The 20,314-nt window shown below is 35.8% G+C and overlaps 3 protein-coding genes across 6 annotated transcripts; 1 reads left to right on the top strand and 2 right to left on the bottom strand.

Moving 5' to 3' along the window:
- Positions 1-176: 176 nt before the first annotated feature.
- LOC106142415 (uncharacterized) lies at positions 177-2,620 on the bottom strand. The gene is made up of 7 exons (XM_013344163.2): positions 2,437-2,620; positions 2,153-2,362; positions 1,652-1,966; positions 1,414-1,519; positions 1,077-1,192; positions 604-665; positions 177-361 (listed from the first exon to the last, which is right to left on the bottom strand). The coding sequence occupies exons 2-7, from the start codon at positions 2,336-2,338 to the stop codon at positions 289-291; spliced, it is 858 nt and encodes a 285-aa protein (XP_013199617.1). The 5' UTR covers positions 2,339-2,362; positions 2,437-2,620; the 3' UTR covers positions 177-288.
- A 1,680-nt stretch (positions 2,621-4,300) lies between these two features.
- On the top strand, positions 4,301-7,787 carry LOC106142642 (zinc finger CCCH domain-containing protein 10). The gene has a single exon (XM_013344485.2). It carries the CDS (start codon positions 4,879-4,881, stop codon positions 6,403-6,405), a length of 1,527 nt encoding a protein of 508 aa, XP_013199939.1. The 5' UTR covers positions 4,301-4,878; the 3' UTR covers positions 6,406-7,787.
- Positions 7,788-10,359: 2,572 nt separating this feature from the next.
- Positions 10,360-20,236, bottom strand: LOC106142646 (piggyBac transposable element-derived protein 4). 4 transcript variants are annotated; one of them, XM_060947100.1, is made up of 11 exons: positions 20,003-20,236; positions 19,427-19,562; positions 19,057-19,186; positions 18,603-18,757; positions 18,299-18,468; positions 18,015-18,216; positions 17,326-17,444; positions 14,857-16,660; positions 13,362-13,496; positions 13,196-13,282; positions 10,360-13,003 (listed from the first exon to the last, which is right to left on the bottom strand). In XM_060947100.1, exons 1-8 carry the CDS (start codon positions 20,095-20,097, stop codon positions 16,504-16,506), a joined length of 1,164 nt encoding a protein of 387 aa, XP_060803083.1. In that variant the 5' UTR covers positions 20,098-20,236; the 3' UTR covers positions 10,360-13,003; positions 13,196-13,282; positions 13,362-13,496; positions 14,857-16,503. The 4 variants fall into 4 exon arrangements, with proteins under 4 accessions (XP_060803083.1, XP_060803084.1, XP_060803082.1 ...); XM_060947101.1 differs by having other exon boundaries at positions 20,011-20,221; XM_060947099.1 differs by lacking the exons at positions 17,326-17,444; positions 18,015-18,216; positions 18,299-18,468; ... (2 more) ...; positions 19,427-19,562; positions 20,003-20,236 and having other exon boundaries at positions 14,857-15,174.
- Between the last annotated feature and the right edge of the window lie 78 nt (positions 20,237-20,314).

Here is a 20,314-nt window from a genome sequence, read left to right on the forward strand (position 1 = left end):
ATATTGTATGTACTTAACAATTTTCTTTTTTGGAATGTTTACTAATTAAGTAAAAATAATTTTCATTCCTGATGGTTGTTTTATTTTTAAGATATTATACCACCTAAACTTTTTAATAAATATGCAGTACAGCAAAGAAGTTAAATTCTGTAAATGATATAAAAACACTGTTTATGTATAAAATAACGGTATAATTATAAAATAACAAAATTGTGTGTCAACCTTTCTTGTTATTGTACAAGAAAAAATACATTTTCACTTTACATATTTTTGGAAACTTAAAGCTAATCAGTCTCTGTTAGTGCGGCGCCACCAGGGCACACCAGTCACATCCTCTTCGCTGCAAACATTTACTGTAGGCCTATAAACAAATATTATGGTGATTAAATACTTAATACTCTAGAATAAAATATGTTAATCCTGAAGATTATCTGCCCAGAATCAAAAATGGTCCAGAATTTTTGAATTAATTACAAAAATATTTTTTGAGAAATTGTCTGTGTTGTCCCATGAGACATTGGGTTAATATTGTCAAAAAAAGACAGATTTAACTTGAGTTCTAGAAAATTTGAAAACAAAGCAATCCGTAGACTTGTAACTAACCTGTATATTTGACTATGAGGTAATGTCGACGTCAACAAAGGGCAAGATGTGGCTGGCGGTTCCTGAAATACAAAAAGATATGTGAACACTTTGTTCTATTTCCTCATGGCGTAAGTAAACACTTTGATAGATATAAATAAACAGTACAAAAAATAAAATGGTAAGGTAAAATTCTAAAATTAAAAAAACCTTCCCAGTTACTCTATTTTTTTTTGTTGTCTGCTCTGGTGTTAACTTTATTATTGTTATGCAAAATATGAGTCCAATGCATTGTGTTCATAACATCACCTTTGAAATTTTCCAATTGGCTAAGAAGTCTTTTTTTTAAATAAACACTATAGTGTTTATTTATTAAAGTTTATCCATTGGGGCCCTTCTCATTAAGAAATATTTCTTATCTTTTCTCTCTTTATCTGTTTAGAGAACAGAGTTGATGATGGTTGAGTAAGTTAGGCAGTGGGTAAACACATTACCTGTATGGCCTGCATTGGTATGTGCATGTTGTTTCGGAGTTTTCGCTGACGGATTTCGCGGCGCACGCAGCATTGAACGCCGAGGAGAACAGCGCACACACACGATGACAGGCATCCTTACCAGAAATAAATAAAGAATTTTAAAAAAAAAGTAGCATTCTTTGCTAATATATGGTGTATACAATTTTTTATTGGAACTAGTGGCAGGTAAGTTGACATCAAATTCTTGTCATTTTAAATTTGAACTTATAGCTGTGCCATGAGAGATGCTAGAATGATGTCATAGAATCACAAAAAATTTTAGATCACAAAGTGCAATGTAATAAATTATACTCACCAATATAAACTAAAACCCCAAGATCACCATTGCGATTTGTGCGTCTCAGAACAATACCAGCAATACACAGGGAAATGCCAGTTAAAATACCTACTACAAATATTACCTGAAAAAAAAAGAAACAAAAATAATTGGAACATCAGTTGACAAAAACTTTTTGTTGTTGAATACAAAAAAAACAACTTTAAAACAAAAAAGAAACACCATTCCACTACAGTGTAGTAAAGTAATAAATTACCTGTAAAATATAATAGCACACATATTCAAACCCAGGGCAATGGCCTCCACAAGCCCCAATAATTGGCACCTCAGGGCTCACCGAGGACGGAATAGGAGATCGGCTGACCGGTTGTGTGTGCAGGTCTACATCACACAGTGGCAAAGAAAATGCTGAAGCACATTGTGGAAATGTGTAAGTTTCAGGCAAATGAGTGAGAACTTTTTCAGCTTTCTTATTGCTACGCCATGTACCTCCTCCACCATAGGGAGATTGGTAAACAGGAGATGGTGGTCCATATTCTCTCAACGCAGTCCCATTGTAGTAATGAGGCATCTGAAAGGTAAATTTATCTGCTTTATAAAAATGGACACTGTGCGCTGAGACAACAATTATTGCTAGGCTAATAGTATATAAAAACAGTGGTTCTTGTCATGTTTGATAGCGTTTGTTCATGATGCAACCGACGAAAGGAAGTGTCATAAAACACTAAAGAGAGAAAGTATTATATTTACGGCTTACTTGATACGCGTTGTCTGATGTGGAACTGTCAGTCCCCGTAACCTGGTACACTGGGGCATTAATGTCCTCTACCCATGGGTATTTGGCTCTTTGATGGGCAGCATTAGAAAGCTGCTGTTCGCTGCGTGGAACAACAGTCGTTTGGTAAGGATGGACACTACGCGGAGACAGTTGTTGTTTGAACATGGTTATTTCGCATATGTTTGTAAGCTAAAAAAAACATGCATCATTATTCTAAAGTTTCATCTCCATGTTTTATAATCCCAATGTGTTTACAAACTAACCTCATTATGCAACAATTATCCAATTGCTATCTTTCTAAAACCATCCGAATTTAAACTAACAATCTCACATTAACTATTACTGTTAAAAAAGTAGACCAAAAAACATCTCATGAAACCGCCATATTTGTTTTGTTTGATTACTTTCTTTCTTTGGTTACCACTTTGGTTTGGTTGGTTGGTTTAGAAGATTGATTAGTGTTGCCGTTTCAATTGATCACTACATACATACATACCATCACGCCTGTTTCCCATTGGGGTAGGCAGACTATGGATTTCCACTTGCTACGATCCTTACAGATCTCTCCCGCTTCTTCCACACTAATTACTCTTTTCATGCATATTCGACGATTATGGGTACTCCTAACATCTCCCTTTTACAAGACATCGAAATTTGGTATTTAAGTTCGACGAGGCCGGCCCTGTCCCTCATTTACAGTCAGCTTTGCCTTATATATTCCTTTCGTTAGCCTGTCCTGTCCTGTCATCCATTCTCTCGACATGTCCAAACCATCTTAACATACTCTTTTCAATTTTGGTCACCACATCCTCTTTCATTTCACACATTTCTCTTATGTCTGTCTCTTCTTCTAATTAGATCTTTTACACCAAACATTACAGTTACAGCTCTCATTTCAACTGCGTTAACTCTACTTTTATTTTGTTTCTGCCATACCCAACTCTCAGTCCCATACATACCTACATAAGTGTAGGCAGTAACACACCATAATGAACGGCCAATCGGGCATTTTTTCATACCCTCCTACTTCGCTTAAAGGAATAATAGGATAACTCATTCATTCTTAATCTGCATTCAACTTCTTTCAAAGCACTCAAACAGTTGTCCATGAATAGATTGAACAGCCACGGTGACGCTACATATCTTTGACTAACACCTTTCTGGATATCAAACTAGTATGTGTAGCTGCCATTCACTCTGACACAAGCGCTGGAATCCTTGTAAAGAGATTTCAGCGCCTGGATTAGTAGACCACTCAAACTATACTTGGACAAAACAGACCATAATACACTTCTTACTATTCTATCATTAGACTTTTCCAAATCCACGAAAACGCAATGCTTTTTGACTCTTAGCCAAAAATTTTTCTTTAATGTTTCGTAAGGAAAATACCTGATCTGTACATCCCATCCCCATTCTTAATCCCGTTTGCAAATCCCATATTTTCTTTTCTGTCTCTTTCACAACTCTTTTAATCAATATCTTTGTAGCGGGAACGATGATTCGGCTCGACCACCACCAAAGGGAAGATTTTCCGCCAGGCTAGGTGTTATGCCTGGGGAACCGCGGCTTCAATGAGTAGTGTCGGAGGTTGTATTTATGCTCCAATCCATGAAATCTTTGCAATCGCGATTTAGATTCTTCGCTGCTATTGGTTGAGACAGACAGTAGTTGTTTGATTGGATGTTGTGACGAGTGGCGTAGAGATGCTCTTTGCATATAACTTACCAACCTCTTGAAGACTAATGCCTCAATAACTTTTGAATTCTTGCTGTGATCCCTTTATAAAGAGGTACAATAACGGCTTTGCACCAATGTCTCGGCACATTTCCGTTTCTTAGCCAAAAGTTAAAAGGCGACACAGTTGAATAGCCACGAAGCCCTGTCCAGTCTTAAGCATTTCGACGTTAATCCTATTATATCCCGCAGATTTGCCTATTTTCAATCCATCTACAACAATTGTTATTTCATCTATACAATCTTCACTTTTATCGGATTGTGTTTCATTCTCATGAAAATTTTTATCCTTTTTAAATATTTCCCTTTCAATAAATTCCGTGTGCATTGTATCTTTAAACATTTATTTATCTTGCTCTGCGCCAACGCTAATCTTCCGTTTGGTTTCCTTCCACCCAAAGGTTGACTAGAAGAGATTGCACTAGCGAGTCCGAGTCTCTGCCTGTTTTACTCTTATGGTGCAATAATGAGTTTTATCTATCTATCTTAATTTAATTAGATTTATAATAAGTCATATTCGCAGTTCTCAATATTTTTATAATTATTCCATCTTTTAAAATTAATAACATTATTTTTTGAATAATTATGAAACAGGCGCTCACTCGTACGTCATTGTCATTTTTGTTTGATGTTGGTACTCTTTTCTTTTTTTTTTTGTACTTTACCATACCTGTCAAAATTAAGGTCGAAGTCGAAATCGTAGCTTTTGTATTTGTACCATTTCCTTGAAAAGAACAGAACAAAATTGTTCAATTATTTTGTTTTAATTTGTTTATTCAATCAATTCCATTTTTGTTATTATTACCTTACCTATACTTGGCATTATAAATGTGAATAATTGGCAGCAACTTGAATATGTTTTGATGTTACATGTACATCGAATAACACCAAACAAATATTACTTGTAATGAAGTTTAAACCGGTTTTCCTCTTTCCCGTATAACATACCCACCTGGATTCATTTAATCATGATTGGTAAAGGGCTAGAAAAAACAATGCCCGATGATGGAGATAAGTTGATGTCTACAGGCAACAATTTTTGTAGAGATTATGTTCGTGGTTGTTGCAGTCGTGACAATTGTAGATTCTTACATGAAATCCCACCTAAAACCTGTTTAAAAGAATTGTTTCGCTTTTGTCATGATTTCCAGAACAAGGGTTGCTTTAGGAACAATTGTAAATTCATACACAGTACTGTGGAAGATGAGGAAAAATTCTATTCAACAGGGATCTTCCCTCGAGAAATCCGTAACACACCTGTGTGTAAATCGTACCTGCGAGGTTCGTGCTCTAATCACGAGTGCCTTTTGATGCATCCACCAGATATGGTTGGAAATGAATCAATACCTATGCATGTCGCACTACCGCCACCTAACTTCAGCAGGCCTCCACCACCTATTAGGGATGATGATTCTCCTCCAGAGGCAAAATTAAGAAGATATGCTTATGAAGACAATTTTGACCAGCAAGTGTTGAATGCAACAAATTTGTGTGCTAATTGTGAAAATTTAGATCATAAGGTGAAGTTACTACATGATAATATTAGTGTGTTACTGAAGAAGGTTGCAGATTTGACTGAAAAAAATGTGCAATTGACATCAATGAATGAATTTCTGCTAGAACAGACTGCATCTGTAAGGAGTGAACCATCAGCATGTGTTATTACTTCACGTCATGGCACTTCTGCTCCAGTCTCATTAGCCACAGTCAGTGTTACACCTGTAGTTAGCCTGGCAGGAGCTCTGCCAACATTAGTTCCTGCTGCAGCTACCCCTAATTTAGCTCTAGGCCCTGCAGCATCTCGAGCGCAGCTGTTGACACCTGCCCCACAATTACTCACAGTGAGTACTACACAGCAACTTGTTGGTAATTCTGGTGCTCTGATAGTTACAAGTGCTGGTGCACAACAATTAATGCAAGTCAGTGATTCTGGCACATTGATGGGCGGAGGACAGACAGTTGTGGCAGTGCCAGCTCAGTTGACATTAGCTCCACCAGCCCAACAGTTAATGAGCAATGCTTCTCAGACTGCAGTACAGCAGCTGGTTCAACAGTCTGCATTGCAGCCTCAGGTGGTGTCACAACACCAGGCTACTCAATATGCAGCTCAACAGTCTGTGCAACATTTGGCAGCAGCCCAGCAGTCCGCACAGCACTTGGCAGCGCACCAATCAGCTCAACGTTTAGTAGCCCAGCAGTCTGCACAGCACTTGGCTGCACAACAGTCGGCACAACTGGCAGCCCAGCAATCTGCGCAACAACACTTGGCTGCACAGCAGTCAGCACAGCAAATGGTAGCCCAACAATCGGCTCAGCAGCTTGCAGCTCAGCAATCTGCCCAGCAGCAACTAGTTCCCTCAGCCCAGCACCTGGTGCATCAGACCTCTACCCAGCAGATTACCATCTCAAGCACTAGTCAACCAATGGCACTGCCTAATTCACAAGCTCAGCCAATAACATTTCCGATAATTTCACAAAGCATTCTCCCACATTAATATTATAAGAATGCCAGTCTGGCTAACTACCAAATTGAACATGAATGAACATAATTTTTGTAATATGTACACTCATGGTAACCCTAGATTGGGGGCTGATTGCCATTCACACAGGGAAAAGTGTACAGATTGAGCTAGCCCCAAGATAAGTTTGAAGTTGAAGGGGTACTCCAAACAAATTAAGGATCATACTTCAATAGTTACCTAAATTTACTGATTTGATTCAAATCTATACACAAACTTCAAAAGGTATTGTTTATTGTTGCATAGTAAATTTTTGCATGTAATAAGACTAGCTGCTGAAATAGATATACTATAGTACCTATAAAATTGTTAAGGCTTGTCAATGGCATGTCTATCGACTTAATTATAAATAATTAAGAAATAGTGAGGTACTAGATGAATGACAGTATTTTTGTTTTTTTAAGTATAGGTAGGTTCGTAATTGTAAAATGTTATATTAAGAAATGGTCTCATTATCTCTTCTTCCTGTAACTACTTCACAAGTTTCAGAATTTTATTGTAAGTGAATGGACTATTGTATATTGATTTTAGTGTAATACAATCAGTTGAAATGTTTGTTTTTAGCTACGATGTTATTTTTGCCAATGCAATGTGACTTTCATCTCATCAAGTGATATTGATATACCTTATTATACATATTACCTATTGATTAACAGGAACCGTAATTTATTTTTAATATTAAAAGCAAAATTCAGAAGATTAAGGTATTTTATTTTACAATAAATATTATCTATAAATTATTCTGCAATAGTGTTTGATCCGCATTATTCTCATTGTTTGTATAACAGTAATTCTTTTTGTACTTAATAAGCTTACCATGGACTCCCAATATAAAATCACCCGTTTTATCAAAGGCGATCGCCGTAACCTTCCCAGGAGTATTCGTTACTAACTTTAGTATTACATCATTTATGTGGATGTAAGTTAAATTTTCGCTTGCAATGAATACTTTGTCCTCGTGAAAAGATATCTGAGCTATACCGTTGTAGGAAATATTCCCCATACAATTGGGTTCTTTTGTATCAGCTTTAAGAATACACAATTTGTCATTTTTTATGAAATATAAATTATTTTTGTCGTCGATAGTCATTCCATTCAAAGCATCCAGATTCTTGTAATGAACTTTTTTCTCTCCATCAAGGCGATATAGCTCGTCGACGCCGTTGTTACTCTCTGTAATGTACCTTTTACCATCTTTGTCCACAAAAATCATACTCAGTTTGAAATAAACGGTCGAAAGAGGACTAGCAGTGTGGCTTTCATAATCATATGTATAAATTCCTTTGGCTGTGCCAAAGAAAACCTTCGTGTTTTTCTTATCTACGGCGATAGAATAGCTAAGACTTTCTGGCAAACCTGAGAATACAAAAATAAAATTATTGAGAACGTACCTAGTTGTAGTACCTGCATTATTGGCCTCTCGGTTGGATAAATGGGAAAGAGCCCCGGAAGCAAAACAGTAACAATAAATAAACAAAAAAAGAAGTAAATAGATGTGTGTTCTTCAAACCTAGACCAGGTTTAAGACAATATAAGAAAGGTGATTAGGCCACTGGTAATATTTCCTTCCTATTCAACTCTTATGTAAACAAATCGTCAAATGGTCTCTTTTGGCTAATGAAGGAAATGAAAATTTAAAAATACCTTTCACTTTTTGAGGAGCACTAGTCTCGAATCTTATCACATGAACATTGAAAAAAAATCCCTCGTCGTTTCTCCCGGACTCTACGTAGAAAAGATTTCCGTAGACATCGTAATGTGCGTCTGTTGGAAACGCGTCTCCTACGAAGTATGTATTTGAGGCATTGTAGTGATCGTTATTTATCCTCAAGTCTGAGTTGCATCCATCTCTGGGAAGATCGAACGCTAGGCCCGCCCTTAGGAATAATAAGAGCAGTAATATCATGGTCACACACTCAACAGACTAGTGGGTAAAACAAACAATAACCTCCCTATATAAACGACTTTATCTTAATAACTTCTTATAACCAACAGAATAAGACCAATGAAGATAAATACATTCACCTCTTCGATAATACAAACAAAGCAATTGCCTCAAGTATCTTTATTATTTTAATTATTTACTATTAACCCTTCAGCTGCGGCGGCTATACGCAAACTGCGCACCTCGTCTGCGGCGTTCAAGCGCCGCGGCGGACGGGCGCGCAGTGTCTTAGATTTTGTTGTATATCTGTATATAATTATTTGGGACCTACCCAAAAATTTATTTTTTTTTAAAGATATATAAATGAAGAATCATATGCAATAAATTTTGATGCGAAAAAACACTTGCGTTTATTATATTTAGGTCACTGAATTCAAAACTTACCGAAAAATTATCCATTGTAAATATTTTACTGATTTTGCAATTTACATCTTTCATATATTCTGTTTTTGTTTACTATTCCACAAAGTCCAATAATTGAGGAATTTAATGGTGCCAAAAAGTTATTATGTCCCAAGTAAAATTCTCTAAAATCGTCTTCACAAATAATCCAGTAAGAATCACGATTTCGCCATTTTGCAACTTCTACAACGCAAACTTTATACTTCTATTACCATGAAAATATTGAAATGTAGATTTATTTGAGGCATTGTAATCGTAAATAATGTATTTGGCTTCACAAAACAACAAGTAAAATGTATCTAAATGTCTTAAAATAGTATATTTCTACTAAAAACTGAAAACTTACCTAGAAAACTATCATTTTTTCAATTGGCTCGTTCATTCACTTACATTTGTCTTTGCTCAACTGTAAGGGCAGTGTGGCAAACACGAAAAATTGTAGTTTCGTTTTTATATCAGACATATATAGCTTGCCTAGAGAAAATGAGCGAAAAACCATAGCCAAAAACTAGAAAAATGTATGTCTGTGTGCGTGACTTGTTTGCCTTGCTTGTCTGCTGATGGCCGTATCTGGACAAAATGGCGGCATGTGGTTAACGCCTAACTGCTGATGGCCGTATCCGTCCACTGTCAATGTTTGTCTAACTGCTTTAGGTCGGATCTGGGCATATCTACAGGATGTTTGTTTTTAGTTGTGCACGTTAGTAATTTGGAAAAGAGTGTCTTGTAAAAATAAAAATAAAATGTTGATTAAAATGTTTCTTTTATTGGAATACAAAAATGTACAATGTTTATTGGTTTCCACTACTCTAAACCTATTCAATTCATAGTACATACTAGTAATTATTTTTACCAATGATTCATAGTACATACTAGGAATTATTTTTACCAATGAAAAAATAAAAATAAAATTACAATTTTGTAAAAATAATTACTGAACTGTTTTTGATAAGTTTTTTTTTTCAATAAATCTATAATGATAAGAACTATGTAATATATAAAGACTTATTGAAAAAAAATACTTTCATCAAAATCGGTTCAGTAATTTTTGAGATAGGGAATAGTGTTGAAGTCGGTTGTTTTGTAAAAAAAAATACTTATTTTTAATGAATTATGAATTCAAATTAAACAAAAAAATTTTGCGTAGGAATCGAAATTTTAGATTCCCATCATTTCACTTTACTGATAACAACAACGTTTTAAAAGGGTGTTATTTAAACAGTCTGCAGAATATTCATATGCAAAAAAGTTTACACAAATTCAGAAGCGCAAGTGAAGAATAGGATAACAGAAGAATAGGCACCAAACTGCACTGCAGCAGTGTCTCTAAATGACGTCAACTTAAATTTTAAACAAAGCATGTTTGGACTCAAAACACGCATGCGTTCGATCGAGCTCAAGCCGACTGTAACCAAACTCAAACGTTTATTCAGAAAATAGGCCTTTGTAGGCACTTTTTTACGTCAAATTACATGTAAAAATTATCGATTTAGATAAATTAAATAGATATGTATTCAAAACTCAAATTTAAAATTATTAATTCTTTCAAAGCTAAAGACTACTAGCGCTTCGTAACCGACCACTGCAAGAGAAGAAACGCCGAAAGAAACTCTTTTCAACAGTATTGGTCGCCTACTCGCCTGAAGGGCTTTGAATTTTTTTTTTTTTTATTTTATTTGTATATTCATTCTATGTATCTTATAACCCGTAGACCAAACCAGTGCAGTCCTAAGAAAGAAGGGATCAAAGAGAAAAAAGTATTTTTAAACAATAATCCTAATATTAATATTTAAAAATAAAATAATGTATACATAAATAGATAAACACCCAAGATCAGAAGTCAATATGAAAAAGATAATTTACCAACTTGACCTGACTGGGGATCGAACCCGAGACCTGGAAGTAGCAGTCTGGTGTGTTGACTACTACATCACACATTTTATATAAATATATAACTAATATAAATAAATAGATAATATTTAATTATATATTTTATATATATGTAACTACAGAAGTAATTTACAAACTATAGATTTTCTAAAGTATGATACTCAAGCCAACATTGGCCAACACAAATATACACCGTGCAATGACTGCACGCGATGTTACATTTTTGCCTGCATCTAACACAACGTCCCCTCTTAAATTTATCTTGTTTTTTGGTTCGCTCCTCGGTCACCTCATTATGAACAGGGAAATGATTAAAATCCCTGTTCAGCCTGCTACAGGTGGGGATGGGGACCTGGCGCGAACGTGAGGAGACGTTTTGTCCGAATTCTAAGCAGAGCTCTTCAGCAAGCTTGAAACGAAATTGGCGGTGAGTCATTTTTTTATGCTGGCCAATGTTAGCACAATATATAATATATGCATTTAAAATAGATATATTTAAAAGACGTCTAAAAACTTTAATATACCATTTGATTCCCCTCTTTCTTTCTAATAAATACATGCTTAGCTTTTGATCTTTGAGATCGACGCCTCCCATGTATTTATTATATTCATGGACCACGACTGGTTTGGAGCAGGGTTGGCCAGCCCTGTGCCCTGGAGCCATATCTGTTTTGTGGTAAGTAGATACAGTGGTGACAAGCTTCACATCTTTCCATGCTATGACGGATACATCACCACAGTGTCTACTTACCACACTACCCCTAGCCATCCTTTTATCCTGCAAATTTTGGATTTCTACGGGCGTGTCTTTTCGGCGACGGTTCAGAGTACCGACTACGTCAGTTTTATGTTTTTTTAGAAATTGGGTCAGAGGAACAGAATTATAAAAATTGTCCATGAACAGGGTATATCCCTTGCCTAAATAGTTCTTGAAAAGCTCAAGGACTATTTTGGCAGTGGATGTAGTAAACCCGTAAACCGTTTCTGCAGTTGTCGTGCCTTTGCCGGCATACAAAATTAAATTTACTACGTATCCAGTTACGGCCTCACAGAGTTCATAACTTTTGATACCGAATCGAGCTGCTTTGGAACGAATGCATTGTTTCCAGCTTAAATGACCCTTCCAAAGCAGCAACGATTCGTCTATCGATACTTCTCTGTGAGGCACGTAAATGGACTGGAATTTTTTATTTAAATAATCTATAATAGGTTTTATTTTAGCTATTTTCTTATCACGCCCCTGTACATGTATGTTGTTGTTATCAGTAAAGTGCAAAAATTTTAAGAGCATTACGTAATGATCCCTTGACATCAGTTTTCGAAACTCCGGCATACCCATCACACCCGTCATCCAATATTCCTCTAACCTACTTCTTACACATATTGACATAAATATCATCACACCTATAAGCCTATATAGTTCGGAAACCGAAGTTTCCACCCAGTCGTTCATGCGAGATTTACTTGGCATGGAGTCTCCGGTTTCAAAGAAACCGGTTATTGTTTCCCAAGCGTAATGATTCGTTTCGTGGACAATAGAATCCATCAGAGGCTGGTCCCAAATTTGAGTAAACAAGCCTAAAGGACTTGTTCCCTCAATTTTAGGACCAGCTTCTTCGTTGAAGTCCTCCCTGACCCCTCTAAATTCGTTAAAATCAGATGACCAAGTCAATGGCTCCTCACTAACTTCATCTTCAATAAAATCGTCATCTGATTCCAACATCTGCTGTAACTGATCGAGAGTCAATTCTTCCTCGGCATCCTCATCACTTCCAGAGTCGATGGCTAATTCTTCAGCCAGCTCAGGATCCAGTATGTCTTCATCCTATTAAAAAAACCAAACCCTAAACCACATGCAAGCATACACACAAACATAACAAAAGCGGGTATTGTTAGAGATGCCAACCACAATATTTTTATAAAAAGGAATAATTAGTGTATCCCAACGATGAACAGGAATAGAGATTCCTGTTCATTTTTATTCAATTAACTTTCAATATATTCATGCCATATTGCCAATTTCGCTGAATTACGTTATTGAGCATACACCAAACACCTTTATATCAATGAAGTTACAATACATTCATACCGCATTGCCAATTTTAGCAGAATTGTGTTATTGAAGCACAAACCAAACACCCTTAGTTACATTACCTTAGTTACTGGATGGACTAGATTTCTATCAGATAGTCCGGTGCACGATGAGAGCGGCAATAAATAAAAATCCCTTTCTCAATGCAAGTAATTTATACTTTCAAAGAGTGTTATGAAAATGAAACTTACAGGTTCTCGGCCAAAAAGATTACGCGGCTGACCTTTCGTACGTTCCTCTGGTACCTAAAAAATAATTATTTTGTAAATAACATTGCATGTTGTGATAATAGGTAATATTTTGTTTCGATAATCCTTACAATAGACATCAATAAGTGAGCAATAAGTTAGTATACATCTCGACATATTATTATCTTGGTAGTTAAAAAAAAGTTGAACATCTACTAAAGTTATCAAAAAAAAGAAAACCATTCTTACAGCAGCTACTTTTTCGCCGCCATGGACCAACTCATCCACGATCTCTATGGCTTCGCCTTCCACAGATAAATTTTGGGGCCGCCAAGGCTGTAATAAAATATACGAAATAATCAGTTTTTGTTTTTAAAGTAAAAGGGAAAGTTAACAAAACTGGAAAATAACATACTCTAATCCTCCCTGATCCAGATGTCTCCAAGACTACATCTCTGCCCCGAATAAGGGATCCCTGAGGAGTTCTAGTCACCTCCAAGCCGACAAACATGCTTCTGGAAGTACTTGGGGTTTGGGGTTCCATTTTAATCTGTCAATAAAATAAAATTATTAGCATGTATTCAAACCAGACATCGATGTCATCAGAAAGTGCTCACGGAGACAAAACTAACGAGCTAAAACACAGCGCGATACGAGTTACCGGAGCGTAGATCCTGTATACCACCTTCCGACTGCATCATCAGACCCTCGATGTCACTTCATCAGAAAGTGCTCACGGAGACAAAACTAACGAGCTAAAACACAGCGCGATACGAGTTACCGGAGCATAGATCCTGTATACTGTATACCACCTTCCGACTGCATCATCAGACCCTCGATGTCACTTCATCAGAAAGTGCTCACGGAGACAAAACTAACGAGCTAAAACACAGCGCGATACGAGTTACCGGAGCGTAGATCCTGTATACTGTATACCACCTTCCGACTGCATCATCAGACCCTCGATGTCACTTCATCAGAAAGTGCTCACTGAGACAAAACTGACGAGCTAAAACACAGCGCGATACGAGTTACCGGAGCGTAGATCCTGTATACCACCTTCCGACTGCATCATCAGACCCTCGATGTCACTTCATCAGAAAGTGCTCACGGAGACAAAACTAACGAGCTAAAACACAGCGCGATACGAGTTACCGGAGCATAGATCCTGTATACCACCTTCCGACTGCATCATCAGACCCTCGATGTCACTTCATCAGAAAGTGCTCACTGAGACAAAACTGACGAGCTAAAACACAGCGCGATACGAGTTACCGGAGCGTAGATCCTGTATACCACCTTCCGACTGCATCATCAGACCCTCGATGTCACTTCATCAGAAAGTGCTCACGGAGACAAAACTAACGAGCTAAAACACAGCGCGATACGAGTTACCGGAGCGTAGATCCTGTATACCATCTCCCAACTATCATGACATCATGTCATCAAAACCAAACGACATTTTGACTAAAACCAATAAAATAAATTTCGTAGATTTAGTTTCAATCAATGAATAAATCACAGAGGCTTTTGAAAGCATGCTGTATATTAGCGTCGCGATACAATACACAGACAGTGTACGACACAAGTAAGATGGCGGACATAGTGCGTATGTGTGCGTGTAACGGATTCTCAGTCTTGAAAAATATAAGATATTTACAAAATCCATGTATTTATTGTAAAAAAGTTAGTGTATTTCAATAGTATAATAAATTTACTATCTAAAACCAATTATATCCATTACAGAGGTATTGGATATAATGCATAAACTAACACGAAAGAAATATGTAACACACTCCATCTACTTTTGAAAAAGCTAAAATCCTTCTTTTTTTACTAAATCTATAAACTTTTACACGTAATTGCTTCGAAAGTAACTATATAATAACGAAATAAAAACATTTACATACCTGTTTGTAATTACAGCCAAAAAAGACGAGTTTTCTCACACGTTCTTCAGTCACTTTGCAACACAACGAAGTCACAATTTGAAATGACTTGGTTAGCTAAATGAACGGATGAAATTCATATTTGACAGTTGTCTATGACGGCTTCATTCGTTAGAAATACATTTCAAATAATAAAACACCTTATTTCTTGTTATTAGATATTATATTTGTGTAAAAACTACGACGAGTGCATTTGGACGGATCCGGAACAAAGCATTCCTAGTACATGCCCGGATACGGCCTAAAGCTTACGAAGGGTTAATTAGCAGAGCGGTGCTCGCCCCCTTTTCAAATTTATTTATTCTGTCTATATAGAATAAGCATATATCATTAAGCCAAATAGCTGAAAGTGGCCATTCAGTCTTTTCAAGACTGTTGGCTCTGTCTACCCCGCAAGAGACATAGACGTGACCATATGTATGCTGCTTGCTTATTCTTTGCAAAGGCTTCAAAGATGAGTTGTTGTGGTGTTAATAGATAGGTATAAGAACTTATGTCACTATCGCAAGTGGTCTCGCTGGAAATTTGGTTAATATCGCAAGGTACTAAAAAAACAAATTTAAGGTATGTGCTTATGATGTTTTATTAGCTACGAACCATTCTGGGTTAAGGTTCGAATACTAAGATAAGAAAGAGTTGGATCTTCTCAAAAACCAGATAGCAAAGTTCATAAAAAATTTCAGTTTAACCCTGAATGCTAACAATTTGCTTTGCGCATATGGTTTGGTAGTGTGGTTGAAAATTGTTGCATAGATAAATTATTATAATTACATGAGTTATCAACACTTTTATTGCAACTTATGCCTATAAAACAGATATAAATATGTAAATCAAAATCATAAGAATATATTTTACATTGTATGTAAAATATTTTTTGTTCTATATTGCATTACATGGCAAATATTTACTTGCATTAAACATATAAATTAGCATGTTTAAATTTGAATAACAAAAACCGGTGTAGGATACATTTACTCTTGTTTAATACCATATACAAGCCATGTATTTTAACACCCTTTTGTTAAAACTAGTAACTTTTTTTTATTCTCTGTACATATTCTTTTTTTTTTATTTCGCTTTCCTCAATTTGGAATATGAACTTGTGAAATGTCAAGCCATTTTCGAACACTGATTTATTTTTCTATTAACACATTCCTATTTTCCTATACTTATTGATAAACTGTATATATTTACTATCTGTAATTGTTAACATAGGTACCTATATTAAACAAGCACAGTTTGAATAACATTAAAAAATTCTGGTTATGCTTCATTGTTTTAAAAATAATTAAAAGTTTTGCATCATCGATATACAAAGGGACATAGAGTGTGCATTTTTTTGGGATTGGACTGGGATTCAAATTCACTACCTTTTAGGCGTTAGGGAGAGCGTCCTCACTTCACTGGGTACCTACCTACCCAGTTTGGATCATCCATTCAAATCGGTTGGCTGAAATGCAAGTTCGTTGAAGATATTTTTCATTGCTGTAAAAGCATTGGCAAGCATTTCAACTAATGTACCTAAATCCCACAAAAGTCATTAGTACAAACATGGCCACAGCGGAAACCGCGCCTCGCGTACAGATGTAGTTCTTTATTATTCACCAATTATGTTAGTGTCGGCATAGAATCGTCGTTTTCGTTCTCATAAGAATCCGTATCCTTCTCGGCGCTCTCCAATTGACACTGTAAATATGAAGGCAGGCGCCCGTGTCTGTCGCTTTTAATTTTGTGTACTTTTATTCGGTGGCCCTGCAATATTTTCCTGAAAAAATACAATAAGAAAATAAATAGATTTTAATTCAATTACTTATGTGATTAATCAGCATTTTTAACTAGTGCAAGCTACCAGACTAGCGAAGAAAAAAATTGCGGTAGATGCTGATTACGAAAGTCAATCAAGGAAAATAAATGCTAATAAACTTCAATGATATGATATGTAATTTGTAATGTTAAGATACAAGGGACAAATATCAAGTTAGCCCCAAACTAAGTTCGAGACTTGTGTATGTGATACTTATGCAACTAAGTACTATATCAATAAAAGGGTATACCTATAGATATTATTTACTATTATTGGATCATCGGTGGTGTAAGAATTAAGGTGCCCAACTAAAATGCGCAAATAATGCGTGTAAATGTACAAGTTCAAATCGTACCTCGGCTATTTATTTATATAATGTGAATGTTGACCTATGCTAATATTGCGAGAGAAAACATCGTGAAGACACCCGCAACTTTAGGAAACTGAATGTGTAACCATGATCCAATATGAGTTAGGTTCCCCTGCAAATAAAGTTGCAGAGGTCAGATGGGAGTCGCTTCGTGTAAAACCTATCTCAACCCAATCCAGGATTTAGCCAGGATTTAGCCAGGATTTAGTCAGTAGGAAGAAGATATTATTGCCTATTATTAGAATGTACAGTGTACCTTGTGTTGAATGTCTTGAAGCAGACGTCACACTCAGCAGTATTTTGTCGCAGGTGGATGTCGCTGACGTGTTTGTTCATGGCGTGTTGATACGTAAACCCTTTGTCACAGTATGAACACTGAAAACAATATTACATACTTACAATACAAGAAATATGTTTATGAAAAATGATTATTCTCAGAAATTAAATCAGTTTTAAAATTGTATATTATACGGAATTACGGAAACCAGATATAGATAGGAATTAAAGTTTAACGCCGACGAGACTGCGGCCAAAAATTAGCAAAAGAGGAAGCGTTTGGCGCCACAATCTTCTTTCTCCTTCGCCACGTTTGAGACGTTATTGACAGGCGCGCACGGTCAGAATAGAAGCTCTCTCGTTTTCTCCTGCGTTCACTTAGTGGTTCCCTATCTTTGATGACTACTTTCTGGATCTTGCCCATATCTACATCCGTACTATTTCAAAAAAAGTCACAGTGGCGCCCACAGTAGAGCGATAAAGGTCAATCCACACGTAGCGGTGCCAGCTAATGCCAATCAGTAACATATCCGTCAGTGTCAGTGAAAATGATATTCTAGCAAACATTATCACTAGGCTATCCGTATTCGTCAGTGACAGTGCGCGCTGACATCATGATGGACACGTTACTGATTGATGAACGTTATAAAACGAAACATGTTACCTTACCTTGTACGGCCTATTAGTGCTATGTACGTGCCGCATATGTTTGGCTAGATTGCTTGAAGTTGTAGTAGATTTTGGACATTGTGTGCATTTGAAGGGTTTGTCCACCATGTGGGATCGCTTGTGGACTTTCAGCAGGTCGAGAGTACGACCTTGGTACGGACAGACGTCGCACTTGTATGGGAATACGTTTCGATGAATTGTCCTAAAATAAGTTGCATTATAGAAATCCAAATAATATAAACAGATATTATTTCAATTTCTATGATTCAAAACAAAAAACAAACCTATGTTGGTAGAGTTGGGCATTTGAAGATGCAATTTTGCCACAAATGTCGCAAAGGAACTTCTTTTTATATATTTTAGTTCCACGTGGCAATTTATTGGGCCCCCGAGTTCTTCTTCTTTTTCCTTCAACCTTCTTACTGCATTTTGGTAAATGATTGTTGTAAGATATCTGGAAAGATATAAAATTCATATAATATGTGCATAGACATAAAAGTTATATTTTTTTTCGGGCAGAGACTTTCTTTTCATTCATGATTAAAATAATAGAACATTTTATACAAGTTACAAATCAATCTTTCTTACCAGTTCAGAGAAATCTGCATTGCAATTTGAACAATTCCAAATTTGTGAATTTTCTTCAGCATGTTTAGCAGAATAGGGAGCAAAATAATATGTCTCATCGGTTTCTACAACATTACTATCCTCCTGATATGTCTCCTCATTATTACATTCAATCTCTAGAAAATAAAAATGAAAGTCTTCATAAATATCTTTAGTTGAAAGTGGTTACACACCAGGCCAATACCTCACACCTCATTCACAGAGGGTAAGGCAGACTACATGTTTTTGCTAATCAAAATCCTTGCATATGTAGGTTTAGGGTCTTGACCTTACATCAAGACTTCCTTATGTGATCAAGGAAGTTCACCTAGCTCTTCCTAACTTTCCCATTCCCATACTTATACAATTGAATGTAAGTATAGTATTGCCCCTCCGGGAAAAAGGCAAGATTTTATGTATGTATTATTGTACCCACCTTGTTTAATAGAAAGTTCTAACAAAGTTTTGTTGGTCTTTTGGCAAATATTCCGGAACCTTATGCAGCCATTGAGCAGGTCCAGACAGTTTTCACATATGTGTTTTGAGAAACTATCAGAGTTGGATATCTGTATTAAAAAAAAATTAAAAACTTACTGTGTGAATTATACAGTCCAACTTTTCACAACACTTACCATTTTTATTTATATTTTAGCTTTATATTTTATTTAAGTAATAATTTGTAACATCACTACATATTATAAAGTCCCCCTTTTTTTCTCAGTCTCTATGTATGCGCTAATTTCAGAAAGTCATTGGTGGACCAGACTTATGACTTATGATAAAATTAAAACAAAAAATATACTCACTACAACTCCTGTAAAGTTATTAATTTCTTCAGGTATATCTGGGTGCATTGAGTTATTAAATATAGGTATATTTGCTTTTTTACAATTACACACTCTACACTGAAATATATCTTTTTCCTTAGTTGCATTACTAATGCTGAAAATGAAAAAAAAAGTAAGTGCAATTTTTAAACAGTGCATGTTTCAAATCTGCCGTGTGGTTCCCGGCACTTTAGAATAGGACCACTCTATATATTATGTTTCCAATGGATGCATTAAAGGCAAATAAGGGAAAGGCTTATAAACTTAGGGATTCTTTTTGTAATCTAGAGGCAAGCATCCTGTAACTATTAGAATATCTATTCCATCATTAAGCTGAATGTGGCCTTCCAGTCTTTTCAAGACTGTTGGCTTTGTCTACTTGTGATGCAAGTTTAAAATCATTAAGTAAGTAATCACACGTAAAGTTTAAACATAAGTTGTATAAAAATTTGTGAGTATATGTACTCATGTTTAATTTCCTCATTATCACAAATGCTACTGAACTATACGAAACTTTACAGTAATAAGGTTTAACATTATAATTAAATAACTTACGAATTTACATGCTTGTTTTTCTTCTTTTTAAGCGACTGTTGTTGCTGTAAAGCATTGGCAAACAACATCGATTTTATTAATAAAAGAGAAGTCATCTTGAAGTCCTTGTTTCATTTATATATGAAAATTAATATAAAAAGATTACATCTATGTAACTAATCATCTAATGATATTTTAAACAAATCACAGAGGTACCTAGTATTTATTTAGTATTGAAACCAATCTTTTATTTACACTTGAATGTCAGAGAATGAAAATGAAGTTTGCGCTGTTTGTCACTTTACTTTAGTGTCAAATTTTAATGTCGATACT

The sequence above is a fragment of the Amyelois transitella genome, chromosome 12 (assembly GCF_032362555.1).
Source record: "Amyelois transitella isolate CPQ chromosome 12, ilAmyTran1.1, whole genome shotgun sequence".
Lineage (NCBI taxonomy): Eukaryota > Metazoa > Arthropoda > Insecta > Lepidoptera > Pyralidae > Amyelois > Amyelois transitella.